The sequence below is a fragment of the Thamnophis sirtalis genome, unplaced genomic scaffold (assembly GCF_051295495.1).
Source record: "Thamnophis sirtalis isolate CommonGarterSnake01/CBP01778 unplaced genomic scaffold, rThaSir2_p1.2 scaffold_3, whole genome shotgun sequence".
NCBI lineage: Eukaryota > Metazoa > Chordata > Lepidosauria > Squamata > Natricidae > Thamnophis > Thamnophis sirtalis.
Genome location: NW_028261383.1, coordinates 67,559,389 through 67,581,004, shown reverse-complemented (window position 1 = coordinate 67,581,004; position 21,616 = coordinate 67,559,389). Strand labels below are relative to the sequence as shown.

The following is a 21,616-nucleotide window of genomic DNA, read 5'->3' as shown; positions in this document are numbered from 1 at the left end:
GCTCTCTGGAATAGATTTCCTCTCCATTTACTTCCTCTTTCAGTATTCCATTCTTTCCATTTTTAGGAACAAACCAATTACCATCAATATCAGCAGGTTTAATCTCTTTATATTCATTTTCCACTTCAGTTTTTTGAGTTTCAATCACCCCATCTTGCATTTGATAAATATCCTCAATTTTTTCATCATATTTTATTGTTATGTGCTCTAGGTAATCCAGTTTTTCATCTATTCTTTCATATATATTTGATAATTTCTGTATTTCTGAAAGTATCTTTTGCAAATTTGAGACTTCAATTTTTTGAAGTTGTGCCATTCTAACAAACACAGCTGCTCTAGCTTGGAAGGTTAATAAGATTAAAGCATAGATTCACAAAGGATGTTGTTTCCACTTCAAAGGGCCATCTGTGTGTTTCCCTTCTTATCACTCTTTGTAGCCAAGCAGTAAAATCTTGTGGTGCCAAGTCAAAAACAATCCGTGAAAGAACAAAAACATCCCACTTTTTAACGCTGTTAAAAAGTTTCCTTTTGTATCTTTTTTGTATTTCAAGTTAGAAAAAGAGTCCAATCTTTAAATGAATTTGAAAAATACCCACAGCAATGAAAGAGGAAAACTTTAGCCTATAGATTACAGAGAATCATAAAGAGAAGGTAGAAGAAGAAAACTTAATCCATCCATTTCAAAAGGCTTGCATAAATTCCATCCATGAAGATAGCATTTAAAAAGTAAGATAATCACTGTCCAAAACCATTCCAAATTTAATTCCGCCGCTTGACTCTTCTATTCTTCAATTTAAATTAGTTTTTAAGTTTTTATAGGCAGTCTCTGTTTAAAACAGTAAAAGTTCCTCACCAGCTAGAAACACTTTCTCTTTCTGTATCCTTCCGTTTTGGAGCTGCCCCAACTTTGTCAGCCTTGGCTAGATTTTTTGCCACCGGCTTGAAGAACTTCTCTTGCTTCTTTCAGGGATTTTGTGATATCCCCGAGATCAGCAAGACATATTCTTCCTGTTTACCATCTCTTTGGGACGGTTTACATCCGTTTGGACCACCCAGGGGCAAAAGTATTGGCGGCGGTCTCAGAGCATCAAGACCGCACGACCATATTGTCGCGACCTTGGCTCCTTCTCCTGTGATGGATACATTTTTGAAGTTATGCATGAAGCTGAAATATAGACTATAGAAATGTAAATACATCTCCTATTGTGCACACATACATCATCCACTCACAGTAGCACTCACCTATATAGAAAGGCTGTGCACTCAGTGAAAAGGGTTCAGAACAAGTGTTTTCAAGCTCGTGCAAATGCAGCCCTTCTCTACTATTCATTAAAGCAGTCTAAATTTTTTTACTGAGCCTAATGTTTTTATTTGCTTTAACTTGAATTGTTGGCTGGGCAGTTTGGAGACTAACTGAGATTTATTTTTCTTATCCTGGCTACCTCTTCCCTAAAAGAATCACAAGGATTTTTTTTTAAAAAAAAGCAGTCAAGTCTGAAGATATCTGGCTAAAACCTGGCAGAGTTAATATGATCCCAGGGATGTACTACCCATATTTATTTTCATTCTATTCTGTTAACAAATGATTAGCGTTACTAATATTTTGATGGTTCATTGTAAACCATTAATTTCTCCCTTTATCTATTGCTAGATAAATAGGTGGAACCTGTAGATATTTCCCCAATTTTGGTTATTGGTGCAGAGTCACTTTATGGAAAAAGAGGCCACAGCAATAGTATCACAACCCATGATACCTCTAAAATAGACAGATGTAACATATATATTACCTTTGAACACTACTTGAAAGATATGGTTGGTATAAAATACAGTACCTTGCATTTTAGCTGATGAGAGAATTTGTACTGATAATATTAATGTTTCAGGATCTGCAATGGTGACTAATAGACTTCTAAGAATAATTCAAAGTGTGCTAGTTTTTATCTAGGAAGTCCTACATACTTAGCTACTAAAATATCTTCAGGAATGTCTCCTTCATGCCATCTATCTACCCAATAGATGCCCAATAGGGGAGAGCCAATGTTTTAAACACTATAAAATAGACTTCCTCCAATGGTGGTCTTTCTCTTGGAAAGCTAGTGAAAACAAACTATTTCACAGGAATTTTTTTTTATTGTGGAGAAAGAAACAAAGTAGTGCTTATCTTGCTGTACTATGGGATTTGATTTGGTTGTTTTTTTAATTTTGTGTGTGCTGGTTGATTTTGGGTGAGTTGTGAACTTCTTGTAGAATCATAGTGCTCTATAAGTATAGGAAAAAATAAGCAAGGTACTTCACTACACCTCCAAGGAAACGGAACATGTTTTTAATCCATGTTTTTATGATTTCTTGTCAATTATTTGAAAATGGCTTTTGAAGCTTTCTTTTTTCCTTTGAACCCTTGAAAGCTAGGTTTTGAATGGTATTTTTTTCATATTTGCTTATAAAATTGACTAATGTTGGTAGTATTATGTTTATCAAAGAATCAGGAAGACTAATTGATGAAGTAACACAAGACTATAAATATTTTAGCTTTAAAATATGTCCTTGAACATGGGTTTATGGGAGATATACATGCTCAATCATTTATGTACATATTTGTGGATTTACTGAAGAAAGATTAAAAATAGATTTCCATATTTTTATTCTATTGAGTAGTTGAAAGAACATTTATTTTCCATTATAGGCATTAAAAGTTGTGATATTCATGTTGTGGTGCCTTTGTAACCAACCAATCATTATTTTTTATATAACTTAAAAGTCCAAAAAGGAAAGTTCTCTCTGTGCCAAAATAAATTGAAAGCTTTCTTTTTATGATACATACATACATACATACATACATACACACACACACACACACACACACACATATATATACACACACACACACACACACACACACACAAACATATATATATGTATGTATGTATGTATGTATATACACAAGTAAAAATATATACAGACGTATGAAACTATAAACTTCCTCTCTAATAAGGAGCATGGTCTGTTGCTATATGATTATTTTGATCATATTTTATTATGCAAGAAACATATTTATGATCATTGCTTCTTACTGTTATTGACTTATTATAGAAATATTTTATAATTCCTCTAAAAATTCAACAATTGGATGAAATCTACTTCTTAAGCAATCACATAAGTTCTAAGCAATTTATTTTGCAGGATAACTAGGTATGAACATGTATATACGAACTGTTACAAGAAAAGAATTCCATGAGGACTGTAAATGTGTTTACCGAGCATATATGTGATGTTTCAACTAGTTGGAAACCTAGATTCTGATAACCCTATGAAATAGTGCAAACAAGTAGAATCAAATAGGGTTATATTTGTCTTGTAGATGGTACCTGCTAACACACAACATATGTGGATAGTGAGAGTAGAATGGAGAAGAACATGCATCCCTGTCATTCTCACATTTTGTTTTGGAATGCCTGAACCTATACTACAATAAGCATAGCCTGATACATTTGTGGGTTTAAAAAAAGAGTGAGGATTCCCTTAAGCTGAAATTTACATATGGTGACTGCATCCAGGAAATTTTCCTGGTAGCAATACAGAAATGATTTGCCATTGCTGCCTTCAATATAGTTTTCTCAAATACTCCGCTTAGGATTCCAAATTAATGTGGGTGATGCTATTTCTTAGAATCTGAAATTGAGAAGCCTTCCAATTTCTTTTAAAGTTTAACTTAATACTGGCTTGTAAGGCTTGTGTTGTTAGATTTTACTAGCATGATGCAATGCCCATGACTGATCCCATGCTAGGCTAGTTATACTCTACTAAAAGCAGAGACAGTCAGGGTTGGGCCATATTCAATCATCCAACATAAAAGTATGCCACTAGAAATTGGAGTCAGGATATGTTTCAGCAGCATTTCTTTGCAGGCTTACTATGTTTCTTTTTGTACAAATGGCAATAGTAATAATAAGTGTGCAAAGCTAATGCAACCATTTTGATTTTAAAACTCCCTTGTCCCCAAAGAGGAAGAAATAAAGCCAGAATGTGACCATGTTTTCTAACTTGTAGAAGCATTATTCTTTTTTTTTAAAGTAAAAATATGATGCTAGATCTAAGAGGCTTCTCTTTTTATTAGAAAAAAATCTGATTTGCTTCTTTTCTGGTATGCATACAAATCTAGAAGTAGGAGTTTTAACCCAGAAAAGTAGAAATATATATTTGGGAATGTTTATGCATTCCTGGACTGGAATGGAAACAATTAAGTTCCATGTCAGCCCCATTTGTTTGCAAGACACTTTTGGCATAAACCCATTAAATGTGTAATCTAAAAGAAAAATGTTTTGTCATTTCTAATATACTTTGGTTATATTTTACATATGTAGGCTGGGCTTAGAACACTTCATGATATTGGACCTGAAATTCGGCGAGCTATCTCCTGTGATTTGCAAGAGGATGAACCAGAACAAAATCATCATGAGGAGGAAGAAGTATATAAAGTAAATGGCTGTATGATAGATGTCTTCAGTTTATAAAATAGACTTCCTCCCCTTTACTAGGCAAATGCAAGAATTTCCTCCCACAAAGCAATTGGTACATTCCCTTCATTTCCAAGCTATTTCATTATAGGCTCAATATTGAGGCGGTCTTCTATTTTTTGACAGCCATATCTCTGCACATAGATAGTTAGCTAGAGCCATACAACTGACAGATGGAATTAAGGATAACTTTCTGTTATCACAGAACTCTCAAGATTGTTGGTTATGTCACTGTAGTTGTGGAATGACTTTATCATGTAATTATAACAAAAAATCGTAACAAGTACCATGCTGTTTAAAATATAGCTTATAAACACTTTTGGGGAAAGGTGGGTAATACAGTTTGCTTAGCTGTTAATTGTAGGCATGTGAATCTATGTCTCTATGATGTAGTATCTCTCTGTGTGAATAGATTAACAAAATATTCTTGGCCATTTTCAATTGCAGTTGATATAATTTCTGTGATCATAGGTAGCTCCTGTATCACACAGAAGACTGTTTAGAAGAGGGTATTGTGGTATTATAGCAATGTGACTATCTGACCTGAGGATGCCAAGTGAACCCACACAGGATATACACGTGAAGACAAACAAACTAATTTTATGTTATTAATTGATTATCACTTTTTATATTTCAGAGAAATGGTGCCCTGTTTGGAAACCATATCAATCATGTTAGCACTGATACAAGGGATTCATTTCAACAGATCAATACTACCCATCGCCCCCTGCATGTGCAAAGGCCACTGGTTTCGTGTATGGTGGACACGACTGAGAAAAATGTGCATCCACCAACAGGAAACTCTTTATTCCATAATCATCATAGCCATCACAACCACAACTCTGTAGGGAAGCAAGTTCCAAATTCCACAAACGCTAACCTCAATAATGCCAACATGTCCAAGATGGCAAACAGAAAACATGCAAGTGCTGGAAGTCATGATCATATGGAAACTGGGAGCCATTCATACTCCAGAAAAGATCACTGTGAACAACGTAGACGATCATCCAAAAAGAGGTAAATCCCAATATATTTTTATAGTGTAAACTAAAATGTTACATTTGGTTGAAAATGCCAATCCCCGTGTTACTTTTTTTAAACACCTTGAACCGTTATATTCGATTGTCTAATTTATTCATTGTCTAGTTTAATTTTAACATAACTCTGTTGAACTGCTTGATTAAGTTGTAGCTTACAAGCCAGGTATGGCTTACATTTTTCAACTACTATCATCCTTTGGGCCATGTGATTTACTTATTTATTTTATTTAGATCCTGACCTTATTATTTTTATAACAAGGCAGCAAATATACCCAAATTTCTCCTTCTTCCTATTTTCACCTCAACAATTACCCTGTGAGGTGAGTTGGCCTGAGGTAAAGTGACTGGCCCAAATTCACCCAATGGCTTTCAGGTTAAGGAGGGATTACAACACTTGGTCTTCCAGTTTCTAGCTTGGTGCCTGAGCCCCTAGACCAAACTAGCTCTTTATTGGTCAGATTAATACAATGAGATAAATTCAACAACATTAATAGATTGTTGCATAATTACAGTAGAAAGATGTCTAAAGAAGATAAGCCAAAAATCAGTTAAGAGAAATTGTTGCTTTCTTTCATCATCATCATCATAATTTATGAATTAAATCCTGTGGGAAAGTTTGGGTAAATACAAATGTAGCCATTAATAAGTACAATATAACATTTACTTTCTCATCATTTCATTAAAATTCATTATACTTTTTTCTCCATATTCTTTTTTTTCTAGTAGAGCTCGTTATTATGAAGCTTACATTAGGTAAGTATATATAAGGTCATATGGAAAACAGCACTTCATGCTTCAATAAAACTTATTGAAACAAATCATATATGCCTTTTTCAGTCAACTTTGGAGATGATGCTGAAACATGAGACTAAAGGCTATGGCCTCCAACATAGCATATGATATGAACATATGATTTGGCCCATACGCTGAGCATGAACATTGAGCGGTAGACATGGAAATCTCCGTGCAGTCCTGAACCTGTATATACAGCTTGGCTTAGCTGTAATTGGGAATGTATCCTGATGCACAATATTAGGACTAGGATTGCAAGACTACCTACTGACCTTATCAAAATACCAGAGTTGAACTTTAACCTACATTTTATGATGTGTTTAGTTAGGAAGGAATGCCATATCGGGTACAAGATAGCATCTCTAAATAAGACTGGAAAATTCACGTCTGAAATTATATGAATCACTTTTCAGCAGAATAGGCAAGTTGGACAAATGGTTTGACACAACACAAGGAACTTCCTATGAATTTCAAACCATTTTGCATGTTGATGCTATTAGAAATTATGCAGAACCTTTCTTAGAACTTCCTGTTTCTACCACTGATTTATATTTCCCTTGCATTTATCAGTATCCCTATGACAACACTATGTTTAATTTCCCCAGCTCCTGTAAGAGGCAGCCAATTTACTGAAATTGGAAATAGAATGAAATTGGAGCATAGGTTACTTTTATTTGCGATCACTGGAGAAATGCATGTAGGAAGTTATAAATCTGAGGGTAATATCCATCTCCGTCACAACTGTGTTTTGAAAAAAGAAAAAAGTAGAAGTGAGGCCAAATAAATAAACAGGCAAAAGGAGACTACAATTTCTCAATGGCCTGAGTGTCCCAGGTAGAATTCCACAACCTGATGAGACCAGGTATGCAAACTGATTTTACTGAATAACAGAATTGGAAAGGACCTTGGAGGTCTTCTAGTCCAACCTCTTGCTCAGGCAGGAAACCATTCAGACAAATGATTGTCCAGTCTCTTCTTAAAAACTTCCCATGTTCGAACATTCAATAACTTCTGGAGGCAAGTTGTTACACTGATTAATTTTTCTAACTCTCAGGAAATTTCTCTTTAGTTCTAAGTTGCTTCTTTCCTGGATTAGTTTTCATCCATTGCTTCTTGTCCTGCCAAGCTTTCTGTTCGTTTCTTATCTGTGGCTGAATTCTTTCTTTTAGGAAGGCATTCAGTATACAGGAAGTGTAGTAAAGTTTACATGATTATATTATATGCCCTGTTGACTTTTACTACAGGTAGTCTCAATTTACAACCATTTACTATGTGATCATTTGAAATAACAATGACTGAAAAAAAATGACTCGCAACCATTCCTCACACTTACAACTGTCACAGCATTGTCACAGTCACATGACAAAATTCGGCCACTTGGTAACTGGTATGTATTAACAATTGCAGCATCATAGGGTCATGTGATCACCACTTGCGATCTTCCCAGACAGCTTCCCAGACAAGCAAAGTCAATGGAGGAAGCTGGATTTGCTTAATGACACATGATTCAGTTAATAGCTGCAGTGATTTGTTTAATAACCTTGCAAAATGTCATAAAAATGGATAGGACTCACTTAACAACTGCCTTGCTTATTGTAGCAGTAGAAATCCTAATCTCAATTGTGGTTGTAAGTCAAGGACAACCTATGTATGTTTTTGGTATTTTTGTCAGTCTTACTTTTGTTCTTTTAAATCCTTTTATTTTATTACTGTTTTAGCTCTTGCTAATTTGATTTGGGAAAAATGGGGAGGGGAGGATTTAGGTAAGTGTTTTTTATATAAAAAGTAATAAAAATATCTCTCTCTTCTAACCATAGGTCAGAATCGGGTGATAGACATTTACCAACAATTTGCCGAGAAGATCATGAAATTAGAGATTATTATAATGATGATTGCTATCTGGATGATCAGGAATATTTTAGTGGTGATGAGTATTATGAAGAAGACAGTATGTTGTCAGGAAGCTGGTAAGTTTAAGTTTCATTTAAAAAAATAATGTAACAGCTGTTGTACATCAGAGATGAGATTCTTCTGTAGCATCTCAGATAGCTTATTCAGTTTGTGAATGCCTTGAGTGGGTTCCACCTCCTCTAATCCCCACCCCCAGTTCCCTCCTCACCACTGCTGGAACTCCCGAGAGAACTCCCTCAATAGGGTTGGTTGTTCCATACTTTACCTTCCTTTCTTGGAAAGAAAAGCAGAAGGCTGAAAAGATTCAGGAGTAGATCCTGACACTTCCTTTCTTCCTGATGGGGAAAGGAGGACCCTTAAAAGACCTGCTGTTTCTAAGAGGATATAAGGAATAATGATTTCCATTATCCTCCAGCATGAAGAAACCAATAGCATCTGGAGGCCTGGAGGAACTTCATTTCTTTTCCTTACAGATCTACTCAGAGATAGATGTTGTCAGGGTTCCAAGTAACACCCCTAACAAAAGAAGACTCTGAGGCTTGCGTTTCCTCAAAGTTCCATTTTATTCACAGATGTGCCAATATGATATATCTAATAAAATGGAATTTTGAAGAAACTCATGCCTCGGTGTCTTTTTTTGTTGGGGTGTTACTTGAAACCCCGACAGCACCTATCTCTGAGTAGATTTGTAAGGAAAAGAAGTGAAGTTCATCCAGGCCTCCAGTTGCCTCTGATATTGCGCACTTCCTTTCTTTCTCCGGCCCCTCTCCTTCTCTCGCTTGCCCTGGTGGCACCCCGACAATAGCAGCTGAGCAAGGGAAGGAGATGTGGGATAAAGCAGTTCCCGCCGCTAAGAATGAAGGGGAGCACCCCTCCAGACTTCCTCTTGTCTTTGCTTAATCTCCCACCATCATTCTTTGGCCCTTGTGACCAGGCAACACAGGGGAGGAGTGGGAGGAAAAGCAGCAGGAGGTGGGTGGGTGAAGAGAAAGAGGGAATAAAAACTCGCCCAGCCATGCGCTGTCCTCACCCATGCAAGTGGCGCTCTGCTGCGCCTGCCCCAATGAGCAAAGGAGGTGCTGGCCACAAACCGCCTGCCCGTGTTCAAACCAGCCCACCTCCTCTCTCCCCACACGGGCTCTCTGGAGCAGGAGGGAAGGCTCTCCCAAGACTGGCTCCTTTCCTTCCCTCTTGTGGCATCAGTCTGTAGGGGGAGGGCACGGACCAGAGGTGGGTTCCTACCAGTTCGCACCAGTTCGGTAGAACCGGTTCGTCAAATCTACCGAACTGTTAGAAGAGGTTCCACCAGTGGACCCGGAAAGCAGGCCACACCTACAGAAGAAATTCCAAAATTTTTTGAAACCCACCACACACACACACACACACACACACACAGAGAGAGAGAGAGAGAGAGAGAAAGAGAAAGAAAGGAAGAAAGAAATTAAAAAAAGAAAGAAAAAGTGAGAGAGAGATGAAACAAAAAAAGGAAAAAGGGACAGAGAAACAAAAGGAAGGAAAGAGAGAGAGAGAGAGAGACAAAGAAAACACGTGGCCGGCAAGCCGCTACCACCAGGTCACATGGCCAGCAAGCCACTCCCACAAAGGAGGCCACACCCACAGAGTAGGTTTGAAAAAATTTGAAACCCACCACTGGCACGGACCATTGGGCAGGGGCCGGGAAGTGAGAAATTTTCACCAGTTCCGTGGCGTGCCTAAGGGGTGGTGGGGGTATGTGACTGAGTGGGTGTGTGCGTGAATGACGTTGGCCATGCCCACTCAGTCACATACCCCCCACCTAGCCACGCCCACTGAACCAGTAGAAAAAAAATTTGAAACCCACCCCTGGTTTACATCCTGAGATTCTTTAACACCATCAGACAACAATATCTGCATATCCCAGGTCTTGGGAAGGACTCAATAGGTGGATAAAGATACCAAATCCAGGCTAAACATCTGATTGTGCAATGAATCATAATAGAATTCTATACCAAGCAGGAAAGAATGGGGTGAAAAAGGTAAAATGGAAATAATGGATCAGCAAAGAAATCTTATACTAAATTTTGTATTTCATAGTAGACTATACAAAATAAAAAATGGATTACTGTTGCTAAATGTTGCTGGATTTTTCATTTTTACAGTTTTAGGCATCTATAATATTAGAGAAGGGACGCGGTGGCTCAGTGCCTAAGACGCTGAGCTTGTTGACCAGAAAGGTCGGCAGTTCAAATACCTAGTGCTGTATAACAGACTGAGCTCCTGTTACTTGTCCCAGCTTCTGCCAACCTAGCAGTTTGAAACCATGTAAAATGCAAGTAGAAAAATAGGGAGGCAAGGTAACAGCATTCTGTGCACCTTCGGCATTTAATCATGCTGGCCACATGACCATGAAGACGTCTTCAGACTGTGATGCCTCTTTGGGTTTAAAACGGAGATGAGCACTGCCCCCTAGAGTTGGGAACGACTAGCACATATGTGCAAGGGAACATTTAACTTTACCTTTAATATTAGAGATGTTTAACCTATTTTTAGTACTGGGCTAACAAATTCTGTCTTAACTTAGTTTCATTCTTTAGTGACAAATTGTTGAGAATAATTTTCATTTCAAATAACAAAATGCCTGCAACCATGGTGCAATTTGATACCTACCCAATTACCAATGTCCCATCAAATTATCATGTTTTGATGATGCTTGGAATCTAACTAACCCATATTCTTCAATAGATCATTTCATCAGACTCACTGAACATTTTCATTTTAACAGTGCAAGTTTTCTCTATTTCCTTATTAATCACTGATCAATACAGTTTCCCCATTTGTGTGCTGTTTTAAAAAGTGGCCAGTGAGTTGTATGAGTTCTGTGCTTTAGAAAAATAGAATGCTTGGAGCTAAAGTGTCTTGTTAAGAGAAGGAAGTGCAACAAGTGCTAATTACAAAATTGCAGGATAGAAAATAGGGCAAAACCACTCATAAGTAATTACCAAAGTGCATTTTCCCCCACTATGCTTCTTTAAAATCCTCTCATTTGTATTTAAAAATAATTTTAAAAATGACCGTGAAATATAAACATAATTCCAAAATAAATTTGCAGGAGAATGAGTTGGTTAAATCAATTTAATGCTGTCCAGATATTTTGGAGTACAAGATTTAGAAATTCTGTTTGTGCATTCCTGACCCAGGTTGGTGGGAAATTCTGAAGGCATGCTAGATATTAATCACTATTACTGTTTTCCTTCTTAAAAATTACCTCAGTGTGTGGTTTTAGTTTTAGTTTACAGAGGGGAGGGGTAGTTCATAATTTTGGAGCAAGTTACAAATTTTGGAACCCTTCAGTTTTCTGTGGTGATCACTACCAATTATCTGTTTCTTTATCTTTAGGCATTCTCACGACTACCATAGCACATGTCACTGTAATGATTTAGATTTTGAACGGCCAAAGGGTTATCATCACCCACATGGTTTTTTTGAGGAAGATGACTCACCCGTGTATTATGATTCCAAAAGATCTCCTAGGAGACGGCTGCTACCTCCAACGCCTCCATGTGAGTTCACTACAGAAGCTGGCTTCGTGGATGTGTTTGCTTTACTGTTAGACCCACGTGTATTCTCTGCCCGTGCTCTCAACTTTAGTTGATTTAATTCATACAAAGGGGACAGCCCAGTGACCCAAGGGGAAAAGAAGTATGGAGGGAGTTTTCTTTGGGAGGGGGTGCTTTTTGTAGCTTCTCATGTCTCCTTTTTATAACTGAGGACATTGTTGGATTCCATACACAACTAAAATAGCAGAATGAGCTGATTCACAGAATAACAACATGATCAAAAATTGTAGATTAATTTAGCTTTATATTGAATTGCTTACAATAGTTGCTTCTCCCCACCACCACACTACTGGAAATGTGTCCTTAATTTTCTCCAACAGCCAAAATTAGAGTTGCTGCATATTTTTATTAGTTCAGATGGCTGCAATTTAACATTTCTTTTTGTTTAATAAAATAGCACAACTCCACAGAGAAGCCTTTGGAAAATGAGAGAACTTAATAACTAAAAATGCACAAACCCCACAATAAACATCAAAGTTAATATTAACTTGGGAAACATACATATTCATAAATAACAAAATAACATTGTAAGATATAAGACTGTGCCACGGTGTGACACTAGCACTTCTCTGCAATATCTATAAGGAGCCAAGCCTTATGGGGGGAGGGGGGAATAATTGTACCTGCTAAAAAGGTGCTACATGCAGGTGCTATATTCACATTTCTGCACGTTCTATAGCAGGTTTTCTCAACCTCAGCAACTTTAAGATGTGTGGACTTCAATTCCCAGAATTCTCCAGTCAGCATGCTACCACATTGCTGCACAGCTTGATAACCAAGGCACTATTCAAATGGACATTTATAAAATAATGCTTAAGACACAACAATAACTCTGTGAAGCAGCTTGGGGTGAGACAAAGACAGAAACAGAGAGACACTGGCCTAAAGTCACCCAGATGGCTTTCATGCATAAGCAGGATCTAGAATTCATGCCCTCCTGATTTCTAGGCCAGAAACCATGAGCACAAAGCTCATCGTCAAAGTTTGAGGAAAACTTTTATGTTCTCCCTTACAAATTAAGAAAAAGGAGGGGAGAGGGGGAAGCATGTAAGTGATCCTTATGAAACTCAGATGTCGCAAGACTATAATGATTAGAAATCTGATTTTCATAGAAGCCTGACCCATACTTTACTCAGTCTTACATCACTCAGTGCTGCATTGCTTTTGATCTTCAGTAAAGGCACAAACATTTCTTAGAAATTAACAATCTCTAGCTGACCTGATTTGTCTTAGATAGAGATCTGAAATCTACAAAGTGAGATTAAAAGTTGAAACTTCCTGATAACCTCAGCTGTGAGGGCAAATTAAGAGTTGAAACTTCCTGATAAGATAGGCTGTGAAGACAAATAAGAGGCCCAAAGGAAAAGAAAAGCTACTTCTTGTGCTTTCATACTGTATAGCTTTTACTTCTAATAGATGCAATAATTAACACAGCATCATTGTGCTACCCAATACTCCAGTACTTGGAAGTTGGTGGCTGAATGGCTGATGGCATGATCTTGCTTCTGCCTGCCCGCCTGCCTACAAAATTAAGGATGGAAATGAGAATGCTCTGAGAGCAAAACTACTCTCTTTCCTTCCCTTTCCATGGCCAGTCTCCCATCAGAACAAAATTAAACTGTTGAAATATAGTAGTAAGATGGCCATATTTCAGTAGCACAAATTAGTGCTAGGAACCTCAAGAGTGAGCATCAGAGCCAAAGCCTTCTGGAAGGTGAACAACTCCATTCCATAATTAACCTCTCATACACCCATACAAGTATTAAAGCAGCAAACGTAGCCTCTGCTTCTCTTGGACTATCATATTGTCACCAGTGTGTTCTCCCTCAGCAAACCAGTGGATTGGGATGTCTTATCAACAATATCATGGTTGTCCCAAAGATGCTTTTCAAAAGGCAATTGGATTTCTTGGGGGTTTTCCTTAAAAAAGTTTAGCTTCTCATCCAAGAAGTTTCTTCAGTTGGAACTCCACCTTAAAAGATTTACCCAACTGCTCCTATGATACCTCTAGAAAGCAGTAACAACCCATTCCACCTTTTCATATTTCAGCCAATCGCCGCTCTTCCTTTAATTTTGAATGCCTCCGCAGGCAGAGCAGCCATGATGAATTACCACCTTCCCCTACCTTTCATCAACGCACTGCTTTACCTCTGCATTTAATGCAACAGCAGGTAAGTGAAAGCTTAACTTTAAATGCCTAGCTTTGTAACACTGTTTTGAAACTCGCAGATACAGCTAGTCCTCAGGTTATGATAACAATTGGGACCAGTGTCACTAAGCAATATAGTTGAACAGTCCAGTGTCAAATCACTGCATTGTTTCGCGATGGCAATCCTGGGCAGTCCCGGTTGCCATTGTGACAGCAAGATGCATGGATTGTTAAATGGGAAGCACTGGGAGTTCCAGATAAGGACTATGGGAATGCAATAGGAAGGGGAGACTATCGGAGTGAATGGCTTGCGAGACCCAGAGCAAGCTACACATGAGCACAAGAAGGCCAGGGATGGTACAAGTACAAGGCTGCTGTGGCAAGGCATGAGTGCAGGAAGGCCACAGGGACTTACCAGAAGGACTTACAACTTTCCCTTAGGGTTTCTGTATTGACTTTGCTTATGGGAAGTTGATTGGGTTGATTGCAAATGCTAATTACTGATTGCAAAGTGCTGCAGCTATCATAAATGCGAACTGGTTGCCAAGGGCTCAAAATCACGATCACATATCCATGGTGGCACTGCAGAAGTTGGAATTTTGAGGGCCAGTCATCAGTATCACTCATTCAAGGCCGTCACAACTTTAATCACTGAATGAGTGGTCAGTAAGTGAGGGCTACTTCTACTCCATGGGGGGACTCCCTGAGGAGGCTAAAAAAACATGGCAAATAACTTTGCTCCCAGTTCAGTCTCAAGAGCTATAAAAGGGCTGCTGGGCAAGGAAAAAAGAAAAGCATGACTAGTGAATAGTGGCTACCTGGAACTGACGGACTAGTTTCCCTACATCAGAAATAATAAAAATAATCAGATGACAGGTTACCTATTTTCCATATTTTAAAATAAGGGAAAGTTCCAAGGAGAGAGAAAGAGAAAAAGGGAAACTCAACTTTGTCAGGTTCTGAGTATTGTCATCTGCGTGTACCCAGTGAAGCAAGGTGAGAAATTAAAAGGCCTTTACTCAAATTGTAAAAGAATTTCATTACCAACAATACCACAAAAGAATCTAGAAAAAAAAAGAAGCTAGATTTTGCCAGGGCAGACTCACTAATAGCAAATATAATCTGACTTCTGTTTATCTTTCCCAAATGAAACATCCATTAAAAAACACATCTGGAAAGAAGCCATTATATTAAAAATTGCTTACGATGAGTGTAATTGAGTTACAAAAACATATTTTGTAATGTTAAAACCCTACCCTGGAGATTCTGACATGTCAGAGAACAATGATAGAATAATTCTCACATAGAGATAGATATTGTGATGGAGATGCATTATGTATCTACATACCTGTGTCTTTCAGTGTGTATCAAGCAGTATTCATAAACATTCATATAACTAAATGGAAGCTGCAGATAAAACCATAATCAATTCTGAATATAATTTACCATCATTTTTCATGAAACAGGAAATCAGAGAGAAGTCAAGTAATGTTCTATGGTAAACAACAAAATTTTAGGACACCTAAGTTGAGGGTCTCTGGCACACATTAATGGTGTTACATATGGGCATGGAGGCGGAGAAGCAACGAATGTATTTTGAGGCCAGCATCCTAATTCAGCAATTATCCAATGCTAATCAAAATTCCAAAATAGTTTTCCAAATCTACTACCATGTTCCCCCCAAAATAAGGCAGGGTCTTATTTTCTTTTGACCCCCAAAATATTGATTGTGCCTTGTTATCAGGGGGGGTTATTGTTTTGGGGTTGCCAGGTGGCTGCTCTCTTGCGAGTGGGCGCACAAAGAGCCAGGCACAGCCTCAGGGGCAAATGTCTGTGTTGCGCTGTCACAGCAGCGCAACATACCAGCCATGAGATGACCACGCTCACGAGCAGCCACCCAGCAACCTCACTTTCCATCCGGGCAGACCGCCACTCACGGACCCAGTGATATCCCAAAGGCACTAAGCCACGTGGTGCTCTGCCCTCCCCACAGCTCCCGCGGCTTGACGCATTTGGGATACCCTTAGGTCAGTGCATGGCGCTCTGCCCAGCTGGAAAGGGAGGTTGCGCGAGCACCTGTTCCATCCCCAGCTTGTGTGCCTCCCAGCCTCACCATGCCCTGGCCCAGCTCTCCCTGAAAGGCCAGGGCGCTGCCGGTGCCGCCGCACTTCGAGCATAACCTATTCTCCAGCTTCCAAACTCCGTAGATCTGCAACCGAATCTTCCAGTAGTGGCTGCTCTGGGAGTACACTCTATGGTTGTGGGCTGGCTGCTAGCCGAGCGTACTCCCAGAGCGTACAACTATAGAGCATATTCCCAGAGTGGCAACTTCCAGAAGACTCAGCATTCTACCTCCGTGCTTTGGAAGCTGCAGAAAAAGCCATACGGCGGCGGTGGAGGTGCCCTGGCTCTGCAGGGTGAGTTAGGCAAGGGCATTGTGGGGCTAGGAGGTGCACGAGTGGGGAGGAGAAAAGCCACTTGCACAACCCCCCTCTCCAGCCATGCAGAGCACCATTCACTTACCTAGGGTTATTCCAAAGGAGCCAAGCCACGGGAGCTGGAGGGCGGTGAACAGCCGCTCATGCGGCTTGGCGATACCCCTAGGTCAGTGAACGGTACTGTGCCCAGCTGGAAAGGGAGTTTTCCAGGAGGCTGCTCAGCTGCTGCAACAGCGCAACACAGCCGTTCAACCCCGAGCTGTGCCCGACTCTTCGGGAATCCGCTTGCAAGAGAGCAACTACCCGGCAACCCCTCTCTCCAGCTGGGCACAACACTACTGACCAACGTAGCGGTATCCCAAAGGCGGCAAGCAACGCAAACCTTTGCCCCCCCCCCCCCCATTCCTGCGGCTTGGCACCTTCAGGATACCGCTAGGTCGGTGAGTGGCGCTCTGCATGGCTGGAGGGGCAGGTTGTCCAGGGGGCTTATTTTTGGTGGAGGGCTTACATTTTTGCCCACCCGAAAAATGTAGCATGGCCTTATTATCAGGACATGTCGTATTTTCAGGGAAACACGGTAACAGCTGCTAATAATACATGTTTAAATATGCTTTATTATATGAACCAGAGAAGAGAAATAAGTGAAAGTTTCTTGTATGAATACATTAAGAAGGGGATATCTTTCACTGTACCTTTATCCATTGCCCTCCTTTCATTATTCCTGAGTCTTTTAAACCCTAGCAACTTGGAATGGCAGGGGCTTGGTGACTTCTCACAGCTGATCCTTAAGGAAACATTTCCTCTATAAACTTGGAATGGTATGAACGTTTCATCTCTTCCTCAGGTCATGGCAGTTGCAGGTCTGGATGCCACTAAAGTGCACAGACATTCTCCAAGTCGCTCAACACGTTCCTGGGCTACACCACCTAACCGGGACCGCACTCTTTATTACACCCCTCTCATACAAGTTGATCAACCTGATTCTACAGGATATATGAATGGTAGCTTGCCGTCTTTGCATAGGAGCTCCTGGTATACCGATGACCCTGATATTGCATATCGGACATTTACACCAGCTAATTTGACTGTACCAAGTGACTTTAGGCATAAGTATAGCGACAAGCAGAGAAGCGCCGACAGCTTGGTAGAAGCGGTAAGTGTTTCAGACCTTCGTTCTGAGCTGGTCATGAAATAACCTCTGAAAATGGAGTGTTATCTAACCTTACAAATACTTTGTTTTATCGTATTATGTTATGAGAAATGGTATATTCAGAATAAAATATACTTTGCATCAGGGGGTCAAACTGGCGGCCTGTGGACCAGACGCATCACGCTCAGGCCACGTCTACTCCACCTCTGCGAATGGGGAAAATATTGTGAAACGTCATGTGACAGCAACGTGACGTCACAGGTTTGACACATGTGCTTTCCGTGATAAAATTATAACAATAGCAATAGCACTTAGAATTATATACCGCTTCACAGTGCTTTACAGCCCTCTCTAAGCAGTTTACAGAGACAGACTACTGCCCCAACAGTCTGGATCCTCATTTTACCGACCTCAGAAGGATGGAAAGCTGAGTCAATCTTGAACCAGTCAGGATCGAACTACTAAACTGTTGGCAGTTGGCAGTCAATGAAATTAGCCTGCAACATGCATTCTACTGTACCACCATGGCTCAAATTACATTCTTTTCAAAATACAATAAAGAAGATTTATTCTTCTATTTCATTTTTATCCAGAAGTATAGAGGTTAAAATAGTGTCATTTACCATTACCTTAGATCTGAATTTATGTTTTTTTAAATTAACACAAAAGATAATGCCTTAATATTCCACTGAACATAAGATGCTTATATACTATACAATATATATAAGCATTAAATATGATTCCATGACATTTGTGCATTTTGATAATAGTTTTTCCAGTCCTCAAGTTTCAAAATATAAAGACATAATCTGTCTAGAAAGCAAATGGCTGCTATTGGCAATTCTGCATGCCCTAATTGACAGCAGTCATTTGAATGAAAGGAGCATTCTGGCAATTTATCTCTGAAAAAGGAGATGTATTTTCTTAACATTGTGTTCTAAATGTGCAGTCAAGAAATTGGATGCGGGAGATCCAAAGCAAGCTTTGATACATTCTATACATGCATGAACACCTACTTGCATGTATCAATAACTTTTGGGTCTATGTCAAGTATTAGATTGCTTAGCAAATACAGGTCAATAGTAACAAATTATTTGCTAGATTATAAAAAAGCAAAACAGGAAGTTGGAAAATATTGTAGGTTTCTAAGAAACTTTAATCCAGGGGTGTCAAACTCAAGGCCCACGGCCAAATTCTGCTGCCCTGAAAACAGTGAAGGACTGACCCACGGTGCCTCTGCCAGTGAAAATGAAGCTTGGGAGAGCCATATGTGGCCCTCACAAGCTCTGTTTTCAGAGGGTTGCAGGAGACCATCACAGAGAGAATGGAGCTCAGAAGTCCTCAATGAAATTGTGTTTGAGAATCTCTTCAGTAATAGACCCAGGCTTGCCATATAAGCTTCTGCTGTTCTGCACTGTTGCTTTTGATAACATACTGCTAACATAATGTTTACGCTGTTACCTTTTCAGGTGCTTATATCTGAAGGATTAGGACACTATGCAAGGGACCCAAAGTTTGTTTCTGCAACAAAACATGAGATTGCAGATGCTTGTGACATGACTATTGATGAGATGGAAAGTGCTGCAAGCCACCTTCTCAATGGAGACATTAGCAATGGAACTAACGGTGACATGTTCCCTATTTTAAATAGACAAGATTACGAACTTCAAGAATTTGGTCCCGGCTTTAGTGATGAAGAGCCGGATCCTGGAAAATATGAAGAAGACTTATCTGATGAAATGATATGCATTACAACCTTATAGTATTTAGTGAGGAAAAAAATGTTTGATTTTAAAACAAACAGAAGTGCCTCCTAGTTCTATGATGCTAGGCACTAGTTGGAATCAATAAGGAATCAAGCTTTGCATGAGTGATGATATTGTTATGTTGTGAGGAAGCCATACTTTTATTTATTAGTACGTGTTTCCAGTATGATGAATCAGGATTCGAATGATTTCTTCAAGGCCTTTGCTACAGAGTCGCGAGCTCATCAGGGAAAGAAGGCAGATCTTTAGAACCAAGAAGATTCTAACCCGTTTGTGTTAAAACAATAACAGAGAAAGTGGAAAGATTGCTGTCTTCCAATTGTGTTCTGCTGCCTTCCAGGGTGTTCACAATTCTCAGTGGAAAAAAGATTGGCACTTTTAACAAGGTCTTCAGAAGGCTGTGGTGATGACAATCAAAGATGTCATTACCTCTGATCACAAAGCATATCAGAATTCCACTGCATTCAGCATATCCACTCAGATATATTGTTTTCAAATTTGCTTATTATTTTTTGGGGGGAATAATTCCTTAATACATTTTATCAAACTCTTTTTTGCAAGAGATTGTTTCATCCACTGCTGAAAGCGTTTTTCTCATATGTAACAGCAGTTTACATAGTACAATATCATTAAAAATAGTCTGTTTTATGACTATCATATCAAGGGCAAAATACACTGGAATATTTGCATTTTTACTAATGCACTTGCAACCAGGTTAAAGTAGAGTTAGATAGGACAGTTTGTTAAAAACTATATAGCAGAGATTATTGTAAATAAATTCTAATCTACCATAATTTGTATTTGTAAAGAGATGTTCTATATTTTGTAATTATTGTACCGTAATTGAACCGCAGCAATATTTATGGAGCCTCATTATTGTAATTCTTCACTGAATTCTAAATAGAAGTATTTTTACTTGGACTGTATAGCACTATAGAATTAAATATTTAAATAGAGCCACCTTCATTATAAAATGTTTTTGAAGTAAAGATTAAAAAAAAAACTTGATGCAACACAGATTTTATAAAATATTTTCAGTCAATTGGATTCTCACTTTACAATGTTAAGATATAGAAAATGAGTAATTACAATCTTGTATTTGGAAAGCTATTTGGAATCTGCTGTCTTTTTGACAGAAAAACTGTGGATTTATTTATCTCTACGACTACTCTTGCAATAACAGCTAGAAACAAGAATAATGAAAAAGCTATTTGTTTGGCAAGGTTTTCTTTTACTTTGAAATAAACACAGATTGAAGTTCCAATCCTACATCATTTTCCTGATAGAAAGCCCTATTGTATAAAATGGGATTATTTTTAATGAAGGTGCATAGGATTGGACCATCATGAGTAGTATTCTTCTTGGTAAAGATTTCCTACATAGATATAATTTACAAGATGGATAGTTAACAAGTTACACAACATAAAGTGGAATGTATGATGATGATGATGATGATGATGATGATTTACATAACCAAAACATTCCTAAACTAGTGAGAATATGGCATGGTTGACAAACTTTTTGATGTTCTACATGTAATGTTTCAGGATTTGTTTTTATGCAATCAAAGGAGGGCTTCAATGTTGTTTGTGATGCAGTAAAATCCCGATACTGAAGATGATATGATTTTGGAGATCAATAAATATCAAAAGTTTATTTTATTAATATTGGATAAATGGACTTGTTCTGCCAAGCAACTTTATCAGGGTTATCTGTATTAACAAAATAGGTAGCAACTGTCACGTTTCAAAAGTGTGACATACACAGCTAAGATTAATATAAACATTTTTGTACACAGTGGCAATTTGCTATGAATACCTTACAAACCTCTTCTTTCAAATGTCAGGAGAGAATTTAAAGGTTTGTACATTATTTCTTGACCTACATCATTTTGTATGAAAATAAATGCAAAATGTTACTGAGAATAAAATTGTGTAATAAAGTTATTATATGTTGTCTCTTTTTACCAAAATACGCAATTCTAAAGATTGGTGATTTCTTTTCGCCCCATAGTGTCTAAACTACGAGGTTCTACAGGCGTTGATTATTTCTTCTCTCACTGACTTGAGAATGTTTGTAAAGGGAGCAGTTTTCTAAGGAAGTAGGAATCAGTTCTCTTTCCTATGTTCACAACCTGAATTTGCAAGTGACGTCATGGCAACAGGAAACATACTCTGTCTGTGATCCAACTGAGGTTTTCAGAATAATGTACAGTGAAATGGGTGCCGCTGCTTTTGAACTATTGGTGGTGGTGTTGGAT

The 21,616-nt window shown here is 38.6% G+C and overlaps 1 protein-coding gene across 1 annotated transcript in view; it reads left to right on the top strand.

The window, feature by feature from the left end:
* The window catches only part of CACNA1D (calcium voltage-gated channel subunit alpha1 D), a 148,733-nt gene extending 127,440 nt beyond the window's left edge, over window positions 1–21,293 (top strand). The window contains exons 39-46 of the mRNA XM_087708217.1: window positions 4,362–4,475; window positions 5,152–5,531; window positions 6,278–6,307; window positions 8,164–8,313; window positions 11,633–11,796; window positions 13,903–14,024; window positions 17,285–17,593; window positions 19,060–21,293. Coding sequence (XP_087564343.1) covers window positions 4,362–4,475; window positions 5,152–5,531; window positions 6,278–6,307; window positions 8,164–8,313; window positions 11,633–11,796; window positions 13,903–14,024; window positions 17,285–17,593; window positions 19,060–19,353 — 1,563 coding nt within the window. The 3' untranslated portion in view covers window positions 19,354–21,293. The remainder of the gene's footprint in view (window positions 1–4,361; window positions 4,476–5,151; window positions 5,532–6,277; window positions 6,308–8,163; window positions 8,314–11,632; window positions 11,797–13,902; window positions 14,025–17,284; window positions 17,594–19,059) is intronic.
* Window positions 21,294–21,616: the final 323 nt, after the last annotated feature.